This window comes from Lissotriton vulgaris, chromosome 3_1 (assembly GCF_964263255.1).
Source record: "Lissotriton vulgaris chromosome 3_1, aLisVul1.2, whole genome shotgun sequence".
Lineage (NCBI taxonomy): Eukaryota > Metazoa > Chordata > Amphibia > Caudata > Salamandridae > Lissotriton > Lissotriton vulgaris.
In genome coordinates, this window is record NC_141689.1 from 1,863,496,031 (window position 1) to 1,863,521,208 (window position 25,178).

General features: G+C 45.4%; 1 protein-coding gene across 1 annotated transcript in view; it reads left to right on the forward strand.

Annotated features, from left to right (window-relative positions):
- The first annotated feature begins 1,539 nt into the window (after window positions 1–1,539).
- Window positions 1,540–25,178, forward strand: part of LOC147728555 (uncharacterized) — a 703,293-nt gene continuing 679,654 nt past the window's right edge. The window contains exon 1 of the mRNA XM_086962332.1: window positions 1,540–1,887. Within this exon, the coding sequence (XP_086818458.1) occupies window positions 1,659–1,887 (229 nt within the window). The 5' untranslated portion in view covers window positions 1,540–1,658. The remainder of the gene's footprint in view (window positions 1,888–25,178) is intronic.

The following is a 25,178-nucleotide window of genomic DNA, read 5'->3' on the forward strand; positions in this document are numbered from 1 at the left end:
GGCATACCCTGTCAAATTAGGGCGAACAAAGCAAAACCAAAGGGGATGATGGATGGCGTGTTGAACGAGCATCCTGGGACCAGTTTCTGGCTAATCAGCCGTCATCAGCCAGGCTAGCTTGGATCCAGTGGCAAAGTGAGCAAGGGACCCACGTCTGGGCATACCCTGTCAACTTAGGGCGAACAAAGCAAAACCAAAAGGGGATGATGGATGGCGTGTTGAACATTGCACGCACTCATCCCCCGTCAACTGATCTTGGTTTAATCCATCATCATTCTTTAGCTCACTCCGCCAGTTTTGCAACCAATTCAGTGCTTCAGAGATGCATTTTCCGGATTTATTACGCACCATGAATGCCACCATGAACACCATGAGTACTAACAGAGATCGTGCCAAGATTCAGCCTGGGGGTCATGACGCCCCATTTGTTCTAAATCAGCCCTCTCTCCCGCTTAGTGTTAAACTAGCTCGGGGGACGGATAATCCTGTGGGAATTAATTATTTCCTGCTCCAGAATACTTCGTCTATGTGTAATCAAGTTCCCACACATGCTTTAAACAGCAATGAGAAACCCCCATATCCGCTATTCAGTTCATGTTGTTGTGTCCTGGAAAAAATCCTTTCCGACCCCTAGTATACATTTTGTCACATAACTTTTCACACTTTGCAGTCAGAGAAAGTGGCATGGAGTACAGTGGAAGACAGGGCCTAGCACTGGACCTCTGTCTTTGTCTGTACAGCAAATGTGTCAAGGTATGATAAAGATTTACAGGCCTTTTTACAGAAAGGAGCACCCGTTGAAGAATACAAGGGGAGTCGGTGTGAAAAGGCTTTGCTCCTTGAGGGGGAGGAACTCACCCTGGACAGCTCATAACAAATGAACCTAGCTAATAGAAAGCCAGAAAATATGAGTTACAAACCACAAAGCCAAATAAATGGTAAGCTACGAGCAGACCGCATTCTCAGTGAAGCTTTCTGAACGTCCCCAAGATGACTGTATCAAACTAGACAGTTGTGCTATCTAGTAGGCTCCTTCGACTTAAAAATGATCGTGACCTGTTGTGTAATGTAATGTGGTGCTCATATAAAGCACTCTAATGTCCACATGCCAATTCACAGTGTACACAAAACAGCAAACAAAAAATAAAATGAAAATGTGGAATCTATAGATAGACACTTATCACATAACGTAAATGTCTCCCTCCCACTCTTGCCTGTTGAAGAGTAGGGCAAATTGTTGAAGAGTAGCCCGCAAATTTTCAGCCTCCCTCTTCAGTTATTATGTTTATCAAATGAAATTTATTTTAAAGCACCATTCGACCAAGCCAGTTAACACTCCTGCAAAGGTGAAGACGCTTTGTCACTAAGTGGCACAAGACACTTGCGGTGTCCCAGTCAGATTTTCCATACAAACTATATGAACCTCGCATGACACGGATTCGCACGTGCAGCGCTCTTCCTGCTCCCTGGTTCGTTTCTTGCTTGAGAAGGATTGAGTCTGGAGCAACGGGCCCGCCTCTCTGCTTTTGCACCGCCCTCCTCCCTAGCCCGCCCCTTGTGCTGGCGGAAGGGAAGCAGAGAGAGGCTGTCCCGGTGCACTGTACACGTCCCGCTGCACTGTACCCAGGATTGCTGAGGCAGCGCGCGGCAGCACCAGTATGGGCAGCGCTGTACTCTGGGGCCCCAGGGGCCTGGGCGCTGCCCCTCGGATCCTGCTGTTGTCACGGCTGAACAGGCAGAGCCCTGTCGCCCCTCTCTCGTCCTCTTTCCGTCTGTTTGGCAGCAATAACAACCGGCCTGGCCCCGGAGAGGGCTGCGGCGAACGGGGGCGTCCGCCCGTCAGAGTGGGGTGTGCCTCCGGCTTCTGGGGAGACACTGCAGCTGCAGGTAAACACCGTGCGGTGCCTAGTAGAGGGACGTGGTCGGAGGACTGACCCAGGAAGTTATGTGCCCCTAAAGATGGCAATGCCCCCCTGCTGTGCCTTGAGTCCTTATGTTATCTGCCCTTGCAGGGGGCAAAGGACAACTGCCCACAGTACCGCGTGCTCTGTGGAGCCCAAACAGCTGTCTGCTGCCCCTGTAGGGTAAACAGTCCATTAAACACTGATCTGCTGAAGAACCGGCAAAATGTTTACAACATGATAGCTGACAAACTCCTTTTCTTTCCCTCCACGAGATTTAAGGGCGCAGGAGGGGGAGGGAGGGGTGATCATTTTGTCCAGGACTTTAAGTGCGATGACAAAGTGGGGGGGGGTTTAAACACTTTAACTGGATTACTGTGATTTCCATAGTGTGCCAGGAGCCCGTTATTTTGGTTCCTCTGAGCTTTCTGTTATTGTTTACATAACACTGACATTCACCTAAAACTAGCCAGATCACTATACTTGATCAATGGTTGTTAGCTGTTTAAAATAAATGAATAACAACAATTATTTTGTTGCAAATAATATTGAAAATGTTTCATTTATGAGTTACTCAACTCAGTGGTACTCATTTTATCGACCTCAAATGGATGAAAGGCTGAGTGGACCCGCCAGGATTTATACTTGTGACCATGCGGTCGAACACAGGCCTTTTAGTAGATGCATTAGTTCACTAAGCCACCAGACCCGGCTAGCCAGTGGAAGGGGAAGTAGTAGTCTGCAGAGTGTCTCCATCACTCTCGTCATGGTCACACTCTCCTTCAGACATTTTTCTCTACACACCTCATTCATTTGCATATCTTTCACCTCATCTCTTTTCTCTCCAGGACCCTTTTCTCACTCTCCTGAATGCACTTCCTCTCATCTCCTTCACTTCACCATCCCCCCTTTCGCCTTGTCAATGTTTTGACTACTGTGTGCCATCTTCACACACATCTAGTTGCCATTGTGATTCTGTGCAGAACATAAGAACATTCTTCTGTGGGGTCTGCAGAGAGGTTGAGGATTGGATAACTGTTGTAAATAAAATGGTGATGGATGACAGGATACTTCTAGTTGATAACATGTAGATTTATTGTAGGACACAGCTGAGTACAAACCTCGCCAGCTGACCAGACCATCAACTGACACAGGTAGAACACTCTGGTACAGGTTAGAACACTCACAGGTATTCTGGGAAGCTGAGAATGTGAAAACACTAAGGATGGGCTAATGACTACTGTCAGCCATATTACAAGAAGAATCAATATACACACTACCTACTCCACTTAGACTGACAAAACAAGAAAAGATAGTCCACTCTCTCCGATCCGTCTTTGACCAGTAAAACAGGAAGAGACAGTCAACTCCCTCAAATCTGTTTCCGTCCAGCAACACTTTACGCTCTGAGTTGAAGATTGACAGTTCAAAATACGCCGTCGTGCTTTACAAATACCACAGTCTTAGATACAATTGGAAGATTCCAAACATAGGTACTCTTCAAGATTACTAAGTGCAGTATCACAAACGATGTAAAGAGATTCATTTATTTTGCTTGAACCTTTCACTTCAAAACATGGATACATAGTCCTAGATGTGACTAACTTAGAAGCAATCTGGACCACTATCCATCCTCGGTGTTAATCCTGGAACCTTTGTCCCAAATTCAGGCTTTCCGACCTTTGCCTCCGTTGTCGACTTACTGTCCAGACTCTGACCTGGGACCTTTGTCCCGGTTGTGATCTTTTTTTTCCAGACTCTGACCTTGGACCTTTGTCCCCGTTGTGGACTTACTGTCCAGACTCTCACCTGGGACCTTTGTTCCCGTTGTGGACTTACTGTCCAGACTCTCCATCTTGATAATGGGACATTCCACTCCTTGTTCCGGGACAACCTTGTCTCTTTGTACGACCATTGTCCATACTTTTGTTTTTGGAACAGCCTTTGTCCAGTCCTGTTTCTTTTACCTCTGTCCCCTCGCTTCTTCGGCTCAGTTATGGACTAATTTTGCTCTGCTCTTTGGCTTTCTGAAGGTTCTGTGAATCGTTAGTTATTGGACATTTGTCCTTAAGTTCTCTGTCTTTTAGATCCTAATATACATTCCTGTACTAAAATGTCCTTCTCACAAAACTACAATGTATAAGGGTTGCTTACTCTGTTCTTAAGTTCTCTGTGCTGATCCTAATTTTGATAAAACAAGCCAAACAAAAGTACTTAATAAGTCCAGAAGATGCCACTGTTGTGAAGGAATTCACACCAAAAACTGCCTTCGAATACACACACGAGTGCAGAATACTGCCATGTTGAATGTTGTTGAGTGAAAGATTATTCGTACCGAATGAACCAAACACTAGCAATGGATGTGACAACACAAGAAATTCCTTCGCAATGTGTGAGGCTAAAATGCAGCAGTTCAGCACACACGGGAACATTTCAACATCTAAATTTCATGAAAAATGCCCCAAGAAAATAGAAAACAAAATCGATTGTGCTCACTTACATAAACTTTCGGCATGAACCTTGGAGTGAAGCACATTTTTGCCTTTGATAATAATAATAATAATAATAATAATAATAAGGGAGTTTTATCAAGCGCGCGGTTACGCTCAACTAGCGTGTCCCTGCGCTAAGACAGAAAACTCATGCAGGCAGGCCGCAGAGTCAGCTAGAGTTACCGTGTGTATAGATGTGTTTTTAGCTTCTTCCTGAAGTTGGCTTCAGACAGTTCTAGGCGAAGATCCAGGGGTAAAGCGTTCCAGCCCTTCGCTACCAAGTAGTGAAATGATCTGCCTCCCATGCGAGCCTTCCTTATCCTTGGGACCTTTAACAGGCCACCATGGGAGGAACGCAGTGCTGCATAGGTTCATATCTGGAGACCAGACTCTGGAGTGGTGCTGGTGCCCTCCCATTAAGGATACGATGGCAGGTGCAGAGGGCCTTAAACTCGACCCTTCTCTTCACTGGGAGCCAGTGAAGAGTCTGAAGGGCAACTTTGGAGGCTGATCTTTTAGGAAGCTTCAGAATAAGGCGGGCTGCCGCGTTCTGCAGCACCTGGAGACGATTAAGTACCTTACTGGTTGCTCCCAAATACAGTAGGTTGCCTTTGAAAGCTCATTATTTGCATCTAAGGACGTGCGCTGTTTCAAGAAAATGACCCTTGGTCTAAGTTCTCCCATTTCACACACACAAGGAATTGCTTTGAAGCATAAATATGCTCCAGTAACTCCGTTGCCATGGAAATAAAAATACTCGGTGAACACAAAATGGATGCTTTACGTCGGGCAATTACGTTTTACGTTGCGCGAGCTAGCAGGATGATGCACGCAGCTTGGCAACAATGAATGATTACCTTCCACACTGAAATGAAGCAGGGGACACAACGTCACAATCGAGCATGCTGCTCCTCCGCTGAATCAAATGGAGATACAAATACGTCATCATTTTGAAATGTGCCATGGAGAAATGCGGATCAACACGGAGGAAGAATAATGGTATTCACAAGTACAAAAGACTCACGGTAGAAGAACTTGAACTTGTATATCGTTTCTTCTTTTCCTTCCTCCGTTCGTGTCTCTAATTCACTCCTTTTTGGCAGCATACGTCCGTTTTTTTTCTTGTGATTCAGTCGTTTTTGGCAGCATGTGTCTCCTCCGTATATGCCTTTGATTTCCTCGTTTTTGGTAGCATGTATATCCGCTTTTCGTGCGATTCTCTAGTTTTTGGCAGTATGTGTCCTTTTTTCATGAGATTCTCTCATTTTTTGACAGCAGCAGTGACTTGAACGTTAAAATTACTTCACTAAAATATGTTCCGTTTCACATGTCTAACGCTTCATTTGAAACATTGCAGACAGCAGAGGAGAAGTCCTACGGATTAAATTCTTAAAGATACTGGTTTCTTTTAACTCTTAAGATGGGTTTCAACGCATTGACAGTTTTTTTTTTCTTAGACTGCAGCAGGTAGAAATATAGCTTTGTTTGGCTTTTGCTACCACTAGAGACTAGTTACTCATCTTTTCAATGCACTTCAATTACTCGCTGCTGATTTCTTGATTATTCACGGCACTTCAAAGATTTCTAGTTACTTGACAACTTAGATTCTCTACACTTTACATCTAAGCACAGTTGGGTTATAATGAATCTTTGCTTCTAGTTGCGTAGTACTGCCAGGGAGGAGAAATAGACTTACAGTTCTTTGCTTGCTTTAGTTCCTTTGATTTTTCCTCATTCATCGGGTTTCAATCTTCCTTTGATGATGTTACTGGCAGCAGATAGGTTAACTGTTGTGGGTTCTTTTGCGAGGTGTAGCTCAGGCTGTGTTTGATGGTTTCTTCTCTGGTCTGGTCAGCAGAAAACGTCGCCAAAATGTTGTAAATAAAATGGTGATAGATGACAGGATACTTCTAGTTGATAACATGTAGATTTATTGTAGGACACAGCTGAGTACAAACCTCGCCAGCTGACCACACCATCAACTGACACAGGTAGAACACTCTGGTACAGGTTAGAACACTCACAGGTATTCTGGGAAGCTGAGAAGGTGAAAACACTAAGGAAGGGCTAATGACTACTGTCAGCCATATTACAAGAAGAATCAATATACAACACAAACCATATATTTGGAACACCTTTTTCTTACACTGGCGTGCACGGTGTGAAACTCTCACTGCTCCCAGTTCAGGTCTCTCAATCATAGCCCGTTATAACAGAAGCGGCCGGCACTGATCGGAGGTAGGGGGCTCTTGGGGTTGGTGGAGGATGCGGGGTGAAGCGGGAATACAAAAAAAAGTGACCTTCTCTCCGCATACTTGCCTCCGTAGTCCTCTCTCGCTCGGCCTTACTGGAAGCACACCAAGGCAACCAGTCAGCCAATCACAAGGGTGCCTTAGCAATGTTGTGATTGGTCTGATCACCCAGTTTTCGGCACTCAGACACTGACTGGGGGCATGGGCATGTTCTCCATGTAGGTTGTAATGCAGCCTGCATGGAGAATATGCGAAGTGTGCAAGACCGTTTGGGTGGGCCGAGAGGGCCCCGGGCAAGCTCTTACTGTGCACTTTAGGAGGGTGCTACCACTCCTTATCTGACGCCTAACGCTAAGCGGGTGGAAGTAGGAGAAAATAAAATGATAATAACGCAAGTTATTATCATTTTATTTTCCCATCGCGTCACTGCAAAAAAGCAGTGGGGCGACGCTTCTTCGCCTTAGCGCCACTGCGTTATAAGCACCTGGAGGTGACTGTTCAAAGTATGGGCTAAACAAGGGTAATATGCTACCTCAAAAAAATACAGAAACACAACAGCTTGGAAAATCTAACACTCTTAGGGAATGAAAGATAAAATAAAACATAAAGTATATACCGGAACTAAATCGTTGACATGGATGTCGTTAATGTTTTTTACATTCATTGTTCAGAAATCAATCAGTGTTTTTGCCAGTAAAGTTAAGGATATGAATATAGGTCCTAATGGTGACCTGTTTCGATTTTCCGTTTTAATTGCTACTGGGTATGAGACTCGGAGTGTCTCGACCCTCTTCAGGGCCCTGATTCTAATTCTTTGCAAACAGCCCCCGTGCCATCCTTTCCTCGAAAAAATGAGTAGCCTCAATCCTAGTAGATGCTGGCACCTGTCATGTTAGAGCCCAACTATTTGATAATGACAACTGCCTGTTAGATATTTGTAGTCGTCACTGCCACAAGATATCTGATCATCCAAGTTCCCTTAAACTAGCTGGAAACTGTTGCAATCATTCAACTAAGGAGGGATGCATGGCTTTAAATGGGCCAGGTCTGGCTGGGTCGCAGACCCACCAGTAATAAAAACTGACGTTGAACCTGTCCCTATTGAACCCTACATCCCACTCTTTAATATTGCAAGGTAAAAACACAAATTGATTTCTCAATATTGACTGGAAAAAAAAGTAGGTCATCCATTATACCGATGCACTCCTTGTTTGCAATTCATATGTTTTACTTAGGCTTGCATTCTTTAAGAGGTTGTCGCTTCTATGTGTTCATGTAAGATCAGTTTAAGAGGGTGTTTGCAACGGAGCATGATTTAAAGGTCTGGATTGGAGGCTGAGGGAAGTGCCAATTTCTTACAGTGCAGTGCTTAATTTGAGCTGGTGGTTTCTGGTGGGGTCCACCTGAACTCATTTCTAGGGACTGGCACTTACTTTTCCTTATCCGGCCTTGACCTAGAGGAAATGAATGGAACACACACACAATGGCAAACAAGAAGGAAGAGAAAGGTGGAAAAATCGGGACAAAGGGAGACAGAATGAACTTACAGGAGTAAGCTAAAGAGGTAGGTAGTGTCCTGTGGTGGGTTAGAGAGGCATTGCGTGGTATCAAGGCTATGCAGCCTTGGTATTGGGCACCCTGGCATTCAGTGAATGAACAAGCATTGGAAATGCAATAGGTCTCGCATTAGAAAAGTTTGAGCTATTTGTTTTGTAAATGTAATAATTTTTTTACTTATGTTGACGTTTTGGAAGTAGTTAATTTTATTTTTATTTTTTATAATCACAATGGCTTATAAATGTTAAAAGTAAGTAATACTTACCTAATAGTTGTTGTAATTTATAATGGCACTAGATTAAACGTTTGTAATCTAATTTTGTGAATATTATGTTTTGTTTTTTTTTGGGGTAAAAAATTAATATAAAAAGTGTAATAATAATATTTTTTTTCTTTTGTAATAAAGCTTTAAATATTGAGACATTGCATCTTTGCTGAGAACTGGGACTTAAAGAATGAAGTGCTTGGGATGTTGATAGCGTGCTGGAGAGAAAGGTGGTGTGATCAGCGCGAGGTGCGCGAGTCAGCTGGAAAGAGCGTGCACTAAGTGAAGAGCCAATGGGAGAGAGGCTGTGAAATGAGTGTTAGCGTGCTAAGAGAAGGGTGGGTTTGATAAGCGTGAGACGAGAGACGGCCTGGCGGCCGTCAAAGTGAAAGCCGTGGGCAGTGAATAAAAAGGGGAGGAGAAATGCCTGAGGCACAGCGCACGCTGGGGGATGCCTGTGGGAGGGAGGCTGGTGGCTTTGATGTGCACTGGTTTTTTAGGTCAATGCGCTTGCTTTTCACGGGCACAGCACCAAATCGCCCGATGGTTAAGCTCTGGTTAAGCCCCAATATCTCTCGCAAGCTCAGTGTGCAAGCGCATTGACAGGCTCGACCTAATAAATGATGAAGCACTTATAGAGTGCGTGGCTACCCAAAGGCATCCCAGCGCTGAGAGTGTAGCACAGAAGTATCTGATTGGGATAAGGATTCTGAGCATTTTCTGGAAGGGGAGAAACTGATTAGCTGTGCGCAGTGACGGGGAAGGGAGTTCCAAAGCTTGGCAATGTTCTAATTAAAAACCCGACATTGAAACTGGTTCTTATTGAGCCCTACATCCATGTCTTTAACTTTGCAAGGTAAAAACACTAATTGATTTCTCAGTAATGAGGGTAAAACACCAGTAGGAAATCCACAGCCGGACTAGGAACAGCAACCAGCCCTGGCAATCTGCAGACCGGCCCCAGTAGTGTAAGGGTGTGACAGTTTCTGAACAAAATATTGATATCAGGGACTTTTTTTTTTCATATTAAGCACTATGACGGGATCTTTCTGTGGGTCATAAAGGTGTTCAGTACACATGCTCAACCAATACTTGGCCTCTCTGCAGATCACACAGAGCAATCATTACATGTGTCAATTTTAATTGTGATTCTATGTGAAAGTGTTTGAAGAAGGTAATCGGGTGTACATTTATTAACAAGGAGAAATTAAAAGAAAACGCAATGTTTATAGGTTAGTCAGTGTGTTGTGTGTGTGTGTGTGTGTGTAGGATGTTGAAGTGAATGTGATGCAAGGAAGTACACGCAGGACAGAGTCAAAAGAGGGCACTGAAGGGGAAGGAGATAATGTGCGAGTTATGTATATGGAACATTTCAGAGCAATTGTGGGAGATAATGGGCCTGTCTAACAGAGAGACTGAAGAGAAAAGTGGTGTGAAGGGAAGAACAGGTGTGAGTGAAGCACTCCAAAGACCACTACTGCCACTTCCACAGAACTTAGTAATGTTAAATTTACAGTCTCACATTTTGAAAATAGAAACATTTTCAATTATAATCATGCGTAGCAAAATAATTGCTGTTACTTATTTAGCGGATACTGCTAACAAGCATCGGCAAAGCCAAAAGGTCTGGATTGGTTTAGGTGCATATCCGTTATTGTATAATATTGTTTGCTGCAGAAGTAGAAAGCTCACAGAAAGGCACTAGAATACTGGTTGAGTAGCATACTGTGGGAAATCCAGGATTGTACTTTGTATGATTCAAGCCACACTCTTAATTACATAGGCCACTCCCCTTGGATAGGATTCCTCGCTATGTGTCATAGGTCACGCCCCTTCTAGAGACACCCTGGCCTTTTATAAGCTCATTTACAGCCCTGGTGGTATGACTGTGCGAGCACTGACAGCTTGGAAATTCCTTAAACTAGATTTACCAGCTCCATAAAAGCCAGCTGAGGGTATCGTTAGAAATTAACATTTCATTGTGTGATCCTAAGAACATGTTAATACCCAGTGAATTTCAGTGGTATGTTAAGACTCTTCAGAGTTTATGAAGTTTTATTTAAAGGGATACCTGTAACATTTGAGGACGTCTTGCCGTATTATTATGATGATTCTTTATTTTGTCATAAATACTCTTCTTTCGAAAAGTAATATATGGGAAACAGACCAGAATAATGTTGTTCATTTTCATGTTCGTGTGACAGGGTTTTTGTTACCAATGCAAAAAGAGCAAATGAAGGACAGAATGCTGAATTAATCAAACATTCACCTCCAGTCACAGATCTAGGTTGTGTGTCTTTTGCTTTCCTGCCCTAAGTGCTCTGGGTATGCCCAGACGTGGGTCCCGGGCTCACTGTGCCACTGGATTCAAGCTAGCCTGGCTGATGAGGCTTGTTTCGGGTCCAGGGAGAACCTGGCTTGGCAGTTCGGGCTGAACTGTTCCCTTGAGGAGCAGGGTCAAGACTGATTTGCATATGACTGGGTCTAAACTGGGGTGGCGTGGGGAGCAAAAGAGTGATAGGTCTAACCCAGATCTCTTGACTGGTGGTGAATGTTTTGATTTGTTCTGCATTCCGTCCATTATTTGTGTGTCTTTAGGGTTTTTGTTACCAGCAGGACATTTTTAACAAGTCAGTGGAAATTTGCTCTTAGTTTCTTGTTGCCCCTGCTAGGCAGCTAGCCTGTATTTGTGCCAAAGAAGGGAGTGATTAGCTGCAAACACAATGTGTGAGTTGACTGCAGGATGTTTGTCTACAGCCTGCCCATTAATTCCTAAAATAACTAACATCAATTGTTAAGTATTTATTATGGAAGAACAATCATATGGAGAGTTTTAGGGCAATCACTCCTTCAGCCCTAGTCAGTAGGAGTGAATAAATGCGAGGCGCTTACGGGTAAACACTGTGCACCTCTTGATAAAACGAAATAACGTTTATGAATATTGCAAACTTTTACAAATACTACATTACTGGTATGTAAGCATCCTGGCTGTGCTTTCCTATGTGAGCATGTCTGCAGAACGCCCATTGTGTTTCATGAAACAAATTGTGCCATCTCCTCTGCGGCCATGTGTTGGGCACAGCGAGTGATTACCTTCGATGTGCCTCTCTATGCTATTCAGCCGAGGGAGCAAGGTTTGGGAACTGGCAGCATATCCCTTCTTACGGTCTGCTTGGAGGTGCTGAATTTGTCCTCTGGACATAGTTTTGTGCACAGGAACAACCTTTTTTTTTAGGACATCTCTACTGATGGGACTCGCCACTAGGCTATAACTGGTGTTGCAGTGGAATATTGGCATTTTTGGCTCACTTTGTTCCTTTTTCTGCCTATAAAAGAACTGGGGAATTCTGCCCCAGCTGCTCGAGGTTCACACCATTATCCACGCACGGTTTAGTGTCTGTGGCACATTCTCAGGGAGGCAGTGAGTGAGCAAAAAACTCTCCTCATTCTCAGGCTTGTAACCACATCCTGGGACTTGGTAGTTATGTTATACAGATTTGCGGAGCCCACTAGCACCCGGGAGGGTATCCTGGCACTGAGCAGGTGCTAGTCTAGGCACACCAAGGGCCTCGTGGGGTTACGCGAAAAGCCAGGTCTTCAGCTTCTTGCAGAATTCAAGAAGTGAGGAGGAAGAGGATCTTACGCTTTGAGGCAGGTTGTCCCAAGCTTTAGGTGCGAGCACTGAAGGAGAAGGCTGGACCACCAAATCTGGATTTCCATACGCGTGGGATTTGTGCATGTGGGAGTCTGGATGAGCGGTGGCGTCGTGAAGGTTCATGAAAGCAGATGCAATTGTTGGTGTATGCTGGGCCAGCTGGCATTGACCGTGTCTGTGTTTTCATATTGAATGTAATCCGCTCTTGAGGGCTTGAGGCATGCCACCCTTGATCCTCTTTAAGGGCTTGCTTTCACTAATCATCTCTCCTCACTTAAAAACACTCTCAACACAAGAGGAGAGTAAATGAAGTGATTAAATCACAATACTACTTTGCTGATGTCTTGTTAACCCGATTCTTACCATTTTCTAACCTTAAATAGAAGTCTCCACAACTTTGTTTTTTTGATCTGATGCTTCTAGAGGTTTATTGACAAGTGATGTAAAATGCAGTTACAGAGTGGGGAACGTGAAAGAAATACCTAATGTCCATTGTGGATAAGGTAGCTTTTTAGCAGACTTTTCAGACGGTCAGATAATATATATTGGACAAATAAGTATACGTTACTCAACTGAGGAGATGTAGATACAGAAAGTCACAGTTTTCTCAATTGGAATAGGGGATACATTTCCAGCCAAGGATGTGTATTAAACAACACTTTGAATAATACATCAAAGCAGTATAAATGTAAGATGGTATTCTCACAATGAAACTAATAACCTCACAATGAGAACGGTAATCACATGATGAACTAGTGATCCTACAAAGCAGGTGGTCACACTGTGAAATAATAAAATCCATAGAATCTGTTTAATGTTCCCAAAGCTTGAATGTTCATAAAGCTTTAAGGTTCACGAAGCTGTGAAGCCGCCTGACTGACCACAAAGGCACAGGAGAAACATATAGGAATGAAGTACTTGGATTATGGTTGCAGGGAGTCCACAGATGGCTTTGGCTGTTCATACACACCCATAGAAGCCCAGAACACATCTGGAATGGAAAGGCACAGACTCACACGACGGAGTGCAGAAAATTCATTTTGAGTTCGCAGGGTTTGCGAACAACTACTGTGCATGAACCATAATCAAAATCAACACAGATCACTGTGTAGCAAAGGGAAGCTGCCAGTTTCCCTCAAAATGGTTTCTTTGTAGCAAATCAGTAATGTTTATAGTTTGCGACTCTAGCGGTTCATGAACATCTAGACAGCACAAAGAACACACCATAGTCATTCGAGTTAGGTGGTACTTCAAAGGAGAGGGATAGTGTCTCAGGGCCTGACTCACAAAGGTAAAAATACACTTTCGTGTAAGTTTACGATTGTATGCTTTTCCTTCCTTTTGTGAATAGCAAACAATCATAAACTTACGTGAACGTGTAAGTTTACCCCTGTGAATCAGGCCCTCAGAGCTTCGGTCTGCATTTACTGAACGAATAGGGAGACTGGTGAAGGCCTTCTGTGAAGGGTGGAAGTCCCCAAGCACACAACCTTGAAACTGGCTACCAGGGTACTAGCATCTGACTAGTTCACTAGACACCCTGGTTCTGAACCACTGAGCATGGCAGTGCCATGGGGGAATCAAAAATGACCCTTGGTGCAGTGATGGGTGTGCTCACCTAGGAGTCAAAATCTGTCTAATCTGTGTTCAGTACCAGTGGATCTCAATGGGCAGCCACCAGTTCTTTTAAGGGGTTCGATGTGAATAGGGATTGTTCTTGAGATCAGTAACTTTCCCTGCTTTTGTGTTGATGGGTACAATATGCTTAAAGGTGCTGGTTTAGTTATTCGTTCTCCTTCTGCTACCCGAAGGGAAGAAGTGGTGTATGCGATTGCCATCTGTGTGAAGCACTCCTCTTCTATTGTGTAAACACAATTATTTTAATTTCTCTTTTTATTGAACAAAACCAATGGAACCAAGGCGAGTCACAGAAAAGGGTAATAGTGAGAAATGACAAAGGCTCGCAGGCCAGGGCATATATCCACTGATGGCAACAAAGCCCATTAAAAAGTGAGCCGGTCAACATTGAGGGCATGGTTCTGCAATTCAATTGAAGGCGACACACAAAGGCCCCCCACTCAACACATTCCATTTCGCCCATTTACTATCCCATTTGCTAGGGCAGCCTCTTCGTATGAAATCGTCTTTTTCGGCTATCATTGCAGTGGTAAAAACAATACTTACTCTAATTCTAATGCTTAAATATTCGTGATCGGCGATGGGTACGCCTGGTGCAGTGGTACTGTTGTCAAGGATTTACCATAGACATTCCTTTTAGTGTTTGCAAAGAGTCACAATAACAATGTCTGTTTATAATGCTCATGAATATTACTTATATTATTAAACAATAAACTTGAAGGGCACTCTCCATTGGCTGCAAGCCTCTGGAGTTAGTTAACATGGGTATCAGGTAAACATTTCCTCTGGATGCTATGAGGCATCCGAAAAACAATTAATAAGCTATCAGGAGCCAAGACTCCTGCAGAGTGGAGCAAGATGGCTAGACCCCTTGAGCCTATAGGTTGGGGAGACGGATGTAGGAACAGCCCACTCAGGCCTTACATAAAGGTTGAATTTTAGGAGCATCACTTTGCAGTTTGAGGATTTGGAGGGATTAGGGGGCTACTCATCCCGCTTCTGAAAGAACAATACAGGGGAATTATCAGGGAGGAAGAAAAATGGCGAGGTTGGCATAGCGTGCCAGGGCCATTTGCTCTTGCACATACTTTATCTCCAGCTGTAAGTATCTGAAATGCAAACAATGTATAATGCGCATGTTCATTGTGCTTCCCAGTGCAGCCCTAATTACAAGATGAGATCCCTATTTGGGTCGAGCCTAGCGCATCTCACATGCGCAGCTGTAGAAAAACGACCTCTTGGAATCACTCTGGACTTTTCACATGCTCGTGCATGTGTTTTTATTCAGTATCTTTTCTATTGGGCTTTGCAAGCTTCTTTCTAAGAAATCTAAAGGCTTTTGATCAGTTTAGACTCGGGTGCACTGCCTGTTCATGCGCACAGCGGTTTCAAAATGATATTATTACAGGTGCAGATCGGCGAGTGGACAAACCTTAACCCACTCGGACTAAGTAGACCAAATTTGCCACTTAACTAACAGAAAAAGGGGGTTGCCGATGCACTCAAACATAGTGATTAGATTGTTAGGTAACAATACAACAAAAGTATAACAACATAAATGGCAGAAGTAATCCAACAGAACTCCAATGAAGGGTAACTCGTGGAGTCTTTATTGCAGTATACAGCCAGCCGACACGTGTTTCATCGCACTCGCGATTCCTCAGGGCTGAAACAAACAAATAGTTGACAGTAGGACATGTGTCTTGCATGGATATAGTTACAACAAGACCTTGGTTTGTGGCCTGTACATTCTTATTCTTAGCTTCTACTGCAGTGCATGTACCCTGATTCACCTTTATAACGTATCAGTGCCACCACAACATATCCGTGTCGGGAGTGTGCTGAATGCCGATATTATCAGTCGACGTGTAGGTGACTAGTGAGTTTATACTGACACGTTCCTTGAGATAGGTGATATATATGATCATGATTGTCGCAACGGAAAAAGTGTTCTATCCGTGTACGACTCATTCATACCACATGCTTAGTGAATTGTGTTTGATACTGTGACTCAATGCACAGAAAGGGCACATACCTAGATGGCTGTGTCAAAGTCAGAAGGTCTGTGTATTCAACATAAGAAATAGAAGGAACAAAAAAGGGGAAAAAACCTCATCACTAAAAATCGTGATTGCAAGTCATCAGGCAAGAAGCACACAATAGTGAGACTGCCAAGTAAAATAAAGGAAGCTCAACGCTCAGCTGGTGATAATTCCGACCCAGCCGGGTCCTTGACCGAAAATACTCGGTATGAGTATGTACGATGACGAGTAGGGTTCGCAATTCTGTAACTAGACCAAGTTTACTGAGTTACTACACGAAAATTCGTATTACAAAGATTAAAATTAAAATCAACGGTTATCCAGTTTCGGGATTGAATTTCATGTCTTGTGTCAGACATGCGAGAATCAAACAAGCGAACATCGTAACAGATTATTAGTGAGCATATGTCGACACTTTCATATTTTAGTTGGGTGACGTGACAAATTTGTTACGTGTAGGATCCGGTATGTCCTTCACAACAAGTATTTAAGAGTTTGATAAAGGACTTACATATCAGTACTGTAGCCGTTTCTTTAAGGCTCGGAGGTCTCCGTATTTAATAGCTCCAATGTTGTAGCAAACACCGAACAGGGTACTGTTCTGAAAAGATTAGGGGCCCCGGTAAGAGTGATGTCCAATTAAACTGTATCTGACAGGATCATGACGGAGATACTAAAATTTCTCTAGCTTACCTATTGATCGGTACGATCTTCGTTAAGATGCTGGGTATGGCTGCAAAACGACGGGATACCCCAGGCTGAAATGACACCAAATTTATATGGGGTCAAACTCCTCGTGTGATTCTACAAGACCAATTCCTAGTGAGGAATGTCATACACGGTATCGGTTCTATCTCTCTTTCTTACCTGTGTGAAGCTCTGGAGCGACGTGTAGCGCTTTCTGACCTCCGAGCTGTGTTCCTGTTTGGACACGTGACCGGGTCTCTCTGCCATTTATGTTGTTATACTTTTGTTGTATTGTTACCTAACAATCTAATCACTGTGTTTGAGTGCATCGGCAACTCCCTTTTTAAGCTTCTTTCTAAAAAAGACAGCACGTAATTGGGCAATGTTCCACCTTTCCCAGGAAATGTATCCACCTACGAGCAGCAGCGAGCAGTGTGCCATTTGTTATGTGTCAGATTTCACACTAGCGCGCGCGCACCACTCGCGGGTGGAGAAGTGTGGCTCAGGGGTTAGAGGAGGCAGACCTGGAAGCTGAGATCGGCCCTGGACCAGGGTTCAATTCCCCGCCTCGGTGGGTCTTGGGCTAAAAATTCCACGGACTTGATTCTCGCTCCGGTGCCTTCACGACTCACGGGTTCACACTCTGCGACTCTGGGCAATAGCTTGCTTAATCTCCACAACGGCCCCTCGCGGCGGGATGCCTGGCTTTCACCTTGTGGATACCCTGCCGGGGTTATCTCACAGGGGAATACCAGGACGGGTTCCCTAAGCAAGCGCCGGGAAACCCTCTGCGGGTAGCTGTGCGCTATATAAGCTCAAATACATTTACATTTGCTGCAGCAAGAGTGCGCGCCACTTTCACTTTCGCGCCACGCTTGTTTTAATCCTGCGATCAATACTCTCAAATGGCGCCTCGTTCTTTTCTTCAATGAGTGGCATTTGTTTTCTTTTATCAGGAGCTAAAAGTTATTTAAACGTGTGGCTGCCTGGACGTAAACAGAACTGTAGCCCATCAGCGTGCACGCTGAATTTGCAAGTTACACCATCTTCAAGCTGTCTCGCAGCAAACAATGTTGGTTTCCCTTTAAATTCTGGCTCACATAAAGCACCTTAGTCTGACGGGGAGATAGGACACGCTTCGCTCGAAAAGGAATGTGAAAACAATACTTTTCTGAGGAGCCAGGTGTGCGCTACCTATATTATTGAGGGGCCAACTTTGCAATTTAGTAACAGCAGACCTGCTGAACGGGCCGGACTCCTGCATCCCCCAACCCCAGCCACCGTCAGGATAAATTCCCCCTTTTCATCGTAGGCCTCTCTTGGAACCCCGCATTTGACACAGTTTCTTCTCACTGCACTGGGTGAGCAGCAAGGAAGGGCGTGTCCCTCTCCAAGGGCTCTCAGATATGCATTTGCGGGCTGTGCGCGCCAACTGAGAAACTCAATACACATGTCCCGCGGCTGCCCCTGGGCTTTCATTCATGAGCAAGATTTCTCCTATCCCTGCTGTGCTTTTAACTCTGATCTCCCATGGGGTTGGTGGTATCCCCCTACGATTTCGGTTTCTGCAGACCAGACCCTGTTTTAGCCGAGCCAGAGGTAGGAAAAACATCTTGCCATGCGCGGTCTGCAGTGAATAGGGCCGGTCACCAAAATAAAAGCGGCCTATCCAACAGCTGACAGAAAAGAGTGGCCTTCTTTTGCAGATTGGGCTGTTCTATCTTGCACAGGTTTGTACAGACTCACTGTAAGGTCTTTTGCGAGCTATGAACGACTATGCATTTGGGGTTACAACAGGAAAGTGGTCATTATTCGACTGTAAATGGCAGTGAAATGTCAGCCTGGGCCCTCTAAAGGGATCCGTTGTGAAATATCCCTTACACTACAGGGATGCCAAAGGTAGAATCTGTCTCAAGGGAATGGGCACAGAAGGTTAGATTCTTCCGTAGACAGTGACCTGGAGGAGAGATTGACAATTAGCATTTCGTTCCTGTTGTCTTGCTCCTCAATATAATTTGTTCTGGTTCCTGCCAGTGCACGTTCCTTTTGCCGCTTTTCCGACTTCCTCTTCCTCTACCTCTTCCTCTGTTGTGAAAAGGGGGGTTCGGGAATTGGTAGTATTGCTGCATCTGTGATGGATATCCCACTGGTGTGTTCCACATGGGTGGGTGGCCAACCCATTGGCCCGGATATGGTTGCTGTTGAAAAGGGGGGTGTGGGGGGGAGGATTCTGGAACAGTGGTGGTGGTGGTTGCCTCCAAGATCCTCTTGATGGTGGTGCATAATGCCTCCCTTCATAGCTGGAGTCTCTACTCACTGACCCTGATCTTCTGGAGCTGTTGCTGCTTATTTCCTCTGACAGAGCACATAGATGCAACCTTTAAAACAAAACAGTTGGAGACACTAGGCTAACCTCACTAGTTGTAATTACTGCAAAGTGAGGTAGTTGGTTTCCTGCTCAAAAGGAATACAACTGAGTGTTGTATCCACCGGCACTACACTTTCACCATAACTCTCCCTGTGGCATATCCACGTTTTATTTTAAATTGGATGCAACATGAATAAACACAATGAAGGATACTTTGGCTCCTATGAACTTCTATCAAAGGGATCCTTTCCCCGGCACTCCCTGATTCACTGTCCCCAAGCACAGACCTCTATCATGTGTAAGGGGGTGGCCCCTGGTGATAATATTCATAAAAGCAATGATTTTACATATCGAGTTGCTAATTTCTTTTGAACATAACTTTGAGACACAGTAAAAGCAATAATACCGCCCCCCCCACATGACTATGAATAATTTAAATAACAATATCGTTGGATTTATTATGACTATGTGGGAAATTACACTTTTAGAAGTTGGCATTTCTGTGTGCTATGTGTCTGCCTTCCTAAAGTGAATTGCATGTCTGGTTTTGGAGGGACAGGGCAGGCTGAGACAGTTGTTGGTTGAATAGAGCGATCTGCAGTTGGAGTATGGGGAGGGGTGACCCTTTGATCTGAGCAGGGTTGTGCCTGGCAAGGTGAATGATGGCTCCACCTCCCACTGTGCGTCTGATGGCAGACCCCCTCTTCCTCAAAGGCAGGATACAGCCTAGTAAACAAAGTGCTCCAGGACCACACCGAACTGGTTCTGTCTGGGTTCAGGGACTTGTGGCTTTTAAGAACAAAGACAGGGCTCGACAAATCTAAAAAATCTTACTTGACCTGCAGGTCGAGTAAGTAGACTTTTCTACTCAACCTAACATCAATTGCACTCTACCCCAAAATTAGCACCTGGCACTGCAGCTGCAGATTTCATCTGCCAGGCCAGTCAAGAAGGCCTGAAAACTGGCTTGCCCTTGAAGAAATTCACTTGCATTTGCGAGCGGTCGAGTACATTTGTCGAGTCCTGAAAGACTTTTGGTGGTATAAGTAAAGGGGTTGTGACCCCACGAATTTGTTTAGTTTGTGTTCCTGAATCCGGGGCGTGCTGCTGCTGGGGCCCAAGGGTGCTGCCATGAGGGCTTGCCTCCCTGGGCCCTGCATTGCCCCTTGATCCCTAAGGGAACTTTTTGCTTGGATCTTTTGTTGCTGGTGATCTTGCAGGACCTTGGAGGAGCTTATGCTGCATTCTGCGCCATTTGAACGCTTTATTTTAATTTCCCCAGGAAGAGGAGGGTGGGTTGCACAGTGCGGCGCTGCCCGCCCCTTTCAAGGGAATACCCCCAGAGGGATTCCCCCGTGATGGTGGCTGGAGCGGGTGGCCATCCCGCATATGTGTATACCAAGCAGGAGCCCACCCCGCTTATTGATCTTGATTGCGGGTGCCCACCCCGCATTATGGAGCCCGTGGTAGCAGGACCCCACCCTGCTTTACATTTTGAGTTTTGAAGGAGCCTACCCCTTATCACCGCCGCGGCCCAAGCCGCAAACAGGAAGTCAGGCACGTCTGCCTGGGACAGGGGCGGGGCCTGCAGCGGATATCTGGGAACTCTGCTGCGGGCGGAATGGAGGGCCGGAGCCTACCCAGCCTCCACGAACACCGATGCCAAGTCCTGGGTCCCAGGAGGGTGCCCGGGTGAAGAGCAACGTTAGGGGCATCTTGGTTGTGGAGTCCCAGTGATGGCCCAGAGGGTACAATGGTGCCAGAGCTAATTACTGATTCTCGGCTACGCCGCACCAGCGTGGGCAGCGACTATGTTTTTGCATATTTTGTTCAGAGGGCACATTGAGTGCCCGGGCCTTCCTTTCATTCACAGCTGCGCTGCACTTAGTGCCAGCAGCAACGTTTCAACCATCTTTCCTTTGGGGGCATTTTTGCTAGGAGATAGGAGTGAGATCCACTCCTCTGCCCCAGGCCTTTCACAGCTGCATGGCAATTAGCGGCAGCTGACACGTTTAAGTATGCGCAATTGCGCACATGGACTCTGCTGCATTGGCAGCCGCCCTGACTTTTGGACATAGGGCATTTGAGCCCCCTTTGAGAGGACCAGTTGGCCAGGGGGACTGTTAGGTTTATAGGGGGCCAGGCCCTAAAGTGATTTATTTCCCGGTATTATGTGATTCTCAATCGCGTGATAATAATTTTACTCATGAAGCACGCTTCTGCATTATTAAGCACTGGTGGCCGCTATGATGAAAAACGAGTGTTCTTGTCACACCGCCCTTGGTAAAAAACAGGTATGCACAGCCATCACAAGGCTAGTGCCCGAGACCTCATCAATTATAAAAGATACAGACAGCCGCTGTTGTCACACGTGCACATGCGGCAGTGAAAGCACGTCCAGGGCCCTTTTTTTCCCACACACTGCCAGCACTAATGTAAGGCAGAAACGCAACGGTCCAATTACATTTATTGTGGTTCGTTACTCGCCACCACTTATGTAGGTCTCTATATGTTTGTCTTTTATTTGCTTTGTCTTTGTCCACTAGGTAACAGGTCGGAACACGAGAGAGGTGTTCCTTTAAGCGCAAGTGACTCATACAAACCTGAAAAGAGGTACCATAGGAAGATAGGGTGTCTTTTCCCCACTCCTATTTATTTATTCATTTCACTTTCACACGGTCTTGACGAAGTGGACAGGGATCCATTAGGGACCCAACCACAGTGTGAAACATGTTGACCAACACGCACACTCACAGTCGCACACTGGCACTAGGAGCAGCAGAGTAATACCCTGGCCTCTATGCTATTTGTTTATATGAGGCACCCCAACGCCCCTGTATAATTCTTTCATCCTTACCTCCCGGACCAACGAATAAAACTATCCTTACGGTACCGGTGGGGTAATTTTAACACACTAGCAGTAATCCTCTTAGGCCCACACACCCACATGCACAACTGCGGCATCTCCTAAAAAGATCTCTGACAAAGAGCCCTCTCACAGGGCCCGTGGGAGACAGCAGCGCCACCCCCACAAGGAGCAACGTCCGATGTTGAAGCATGACACTAGCAAGGGTGTGTGAGGGCACTAACTCCCAAAGGAGAAATTCCCCCAACTTCATCAATTGGGAACCACATGTAGAGACTTCTCTCTTTTCCTCCATTTCTCCCACCAACATAACCAAATTGGTTATGAATCTTAACCTTAGGAACAGTTACCACACAGTGATTACACACTACCTCCATCTCCCAGGTCCCATTAGGCTTTTTATGTAGACCCCACCCTTTGTTTACAGGCAGTGCCCACCTAACTCCGCTCCAATCTGTAGTGCACAAGATGTAACTTCATGTAACTGCCACAGGGACGGTAACACACATCTATACTACTCAAAACAGACAGTCATGGTTAGTCATCCACTCTCTAATGGCCTTCTGCTTGCTCAGGCCTCCCAGAGCGCTCCTCCTGTCTCATGCCCTTTACCCACATCTAACAGATTTGATGCACTCTCTGATTTGGACTGAATCAAAGGCCCTAAAGTAGTTTTAACAGCTGCTACTCCTTGTATGACATCTTTCACTGACAAGCCCTCAGTGACAACTACTGTTACCGCCCCTTTAAGGACAATGGCAGTCGTAATTCAAACTTTGGAAATGCACTAAAGATCTCTTTTTGTCCTTATCTGGAACATGGCAGGCCTCAAATGGAAGATTAATAATGAAAACTATAGGGCATTTGTTTCCAAGTTTGACTTAATCCTTCTGCAGGAGACCTGGCTTACTGTTGGACTGCATTTTGAGGGCCCTGCTTTTAATTCATGCCTTTCTACTCTCTCCACTCATGGCCGTATAGCGTATGATTAGCTACCTGGGTGAGCCTAAGCCTTCAGGTAGAGGTATCCCAGATTAAATCTAGTTCCTCTTCATTTTTTGCATTAATAATTCGAGTTCCATAGACTAATATGGCTTTTTATTTTGTACATTTTTATAATAATGATTTTACTAATGCTAGCTGTACACACTATAACAGCCTATTTAATTTTATATCCCTACTACAATCTAAGGTCGATATCGGAGCTTCTCAAGTTCACTTTTTTCTCTATGGTGATTTTAACACCAAGATTATTGGGGATCTCAGGTCACAAGACTACGACACGATTGGGCGTAGTACCATGCAAGATGCTAGGAGGAGCATGCAACATACTCACGTAATGGGGGGGAAGGAGGGGGGGGGAGAGCGTCACTTAAAGACTGTTTGATTTTTTATCTTGGTTCTCCAAAGGAGAGATCTTGCCCACAGAATGGGGGATCATAATGCTTTGAGCGCCTCCATGTTTTTTTTGCTTGAGGGCCTTGCCCGCATCAGTAATCTAGCCTCTGTTATGCATCACACATCGGATGGCCTACGACTAGTTAGGCGCATGAAAAACCCAAGAGTCACTAGCTGCCTTACTCAAGTCACACTTCAGCCACATGATTCTATGGTTCCACACTATAATAGGTTGATACTTATTATCAGGGATTCCATGCTCAAGCCAATTTGTATTTCAAACATAGACCCAAGATGATTCGACTAGGTCTGTTCCCTGGCAAACAGGAAGCTGAGGACAGCCCTAAACGCCTGCCCTAGGAATAAGACTGAAATCTCCCTGGAACGTACCGAGTACAAAACTACACTCACAAAAATTGAAGAGGGAAGTATATAATCAAGATTGGGAACTTTTGGAATACGCGTCCCGGGGGAAGGATAGTAAATCCTTCTGTGACTTAGTAACGTTAATTCGATCCAGGAATTCCTCTATCAATCCCCCTCTTCAAAACAGCATCTCAGGCGTGGACTGGGCTACCCACTTCGCCTCTATTTGCCACACTGAGGATGCGCCTATTATATCTGTTACTCTCCTCAATAGATTGCAGAACTCTCCCCCACTTTTATTAACTTTGCAGGACGTTATCCCTGAACCGCATTTCGCCCGATAAGGGAGATAGATGCCCTAGAAGTGCCACAGAAAAGGCGGGCTTTTTACATTTAGTTTGGGAGTGTCTGGTCAGGCAATTCTGGGTGGAGATGGTGGGCAGGATAGTTGCAGCTATAGGCATTTGAAAGCAGCTTGAACCCTTGCATTGTTTACTTGCATTTGTCCGGAAGCCAAAGAATAGGAAACTCCCATATAAGCTCCTGCAGTTAATGCTAGTGCTTGCTAGGCGAAGGGTAGCTATAACCTGGATGGGGCAGAGGGGCCCGGAAGTGTCCATCTGGCTTAAAGATGTCCGCGAGTGGTCCCTAGCCAAAGAAACACAAATGCAACTCACCCGAAGGGATGAGAAACTGCGGGAAGACCTAATGGTTTGGCAGGTGTTGTGTTCCTCAGGGTTGGCGGAGAGGGAGTCCTCCTTGCAGGATACGACTGAGGGCGAGGATAGTGGGTTGGATGAGGAAAGCGGACCTCCCCTTGCCACGGAGTGAGGGAACTGACCCCGGTTATATGCGCATTGGGACTCGATGCTATGCCCTATGTTTTCTCCGCACTGTAGAATGCTTCTGAATACTTATGTGACCCCATGGTTCCCCCTCCCCCCGATTCGACCATCTGTGATATGTGCCAATGATAACACCAATAATGTGTCTATGAACGCTGTATTGATGCCAATTTGTTTTTTGTATTTGTATAATCCAAATTGAAAAATAAAGTTTAAAAAAACAAAAAACCCTGGGGAGAGGTTGATGCTAGTGGTCGATGTTGAAAAGGCATTTGACCGAGTACACTGGCCATACCGAGAACGGGTCCTGACGAAAATCGGTATTGGGGAAAAATTTCGCTCACTCATATTTAACTGTTACAAATTCCCCACAGCTGTGGTGCGCGTGAACGGTTGCAGCTCGTAGAGCTTCGCCATCGAGAGGGGCACGAGACAGGGGTGCCCGCTGTCGCCCCTACTCTTTGCCTTATATATGGAGCCATTCGCCCAGAGGATCCGCCAGACCCCTGCGGCAACAGGGGTGAAGTTTGGCGGCTTCACCCACACCATCAGTCTCTACGCGGACTATGTCGTTCTGTCATTAGAGAATCCGCGAACGGCCCTCCCGGCCTGCAGCGCGGAGATAGACACCTTCGCAAGGGTGGCGGGCTTCAAAATGAACTTAGATAAATCTGTTGTTCTGGATCTGTCCATCGCTCCTGCCACCAAAACTTACTTACAGGACCTCTTCCCCCTACAATGGTCGTCCGACCTCGTGCTGTACCTGGGGATCCAGCTGGCCCCTACCTTGCCGGCCATGGTGAGGGCCAATTACGCCACACTCCACGGGAAGATACAAGAGGAGTT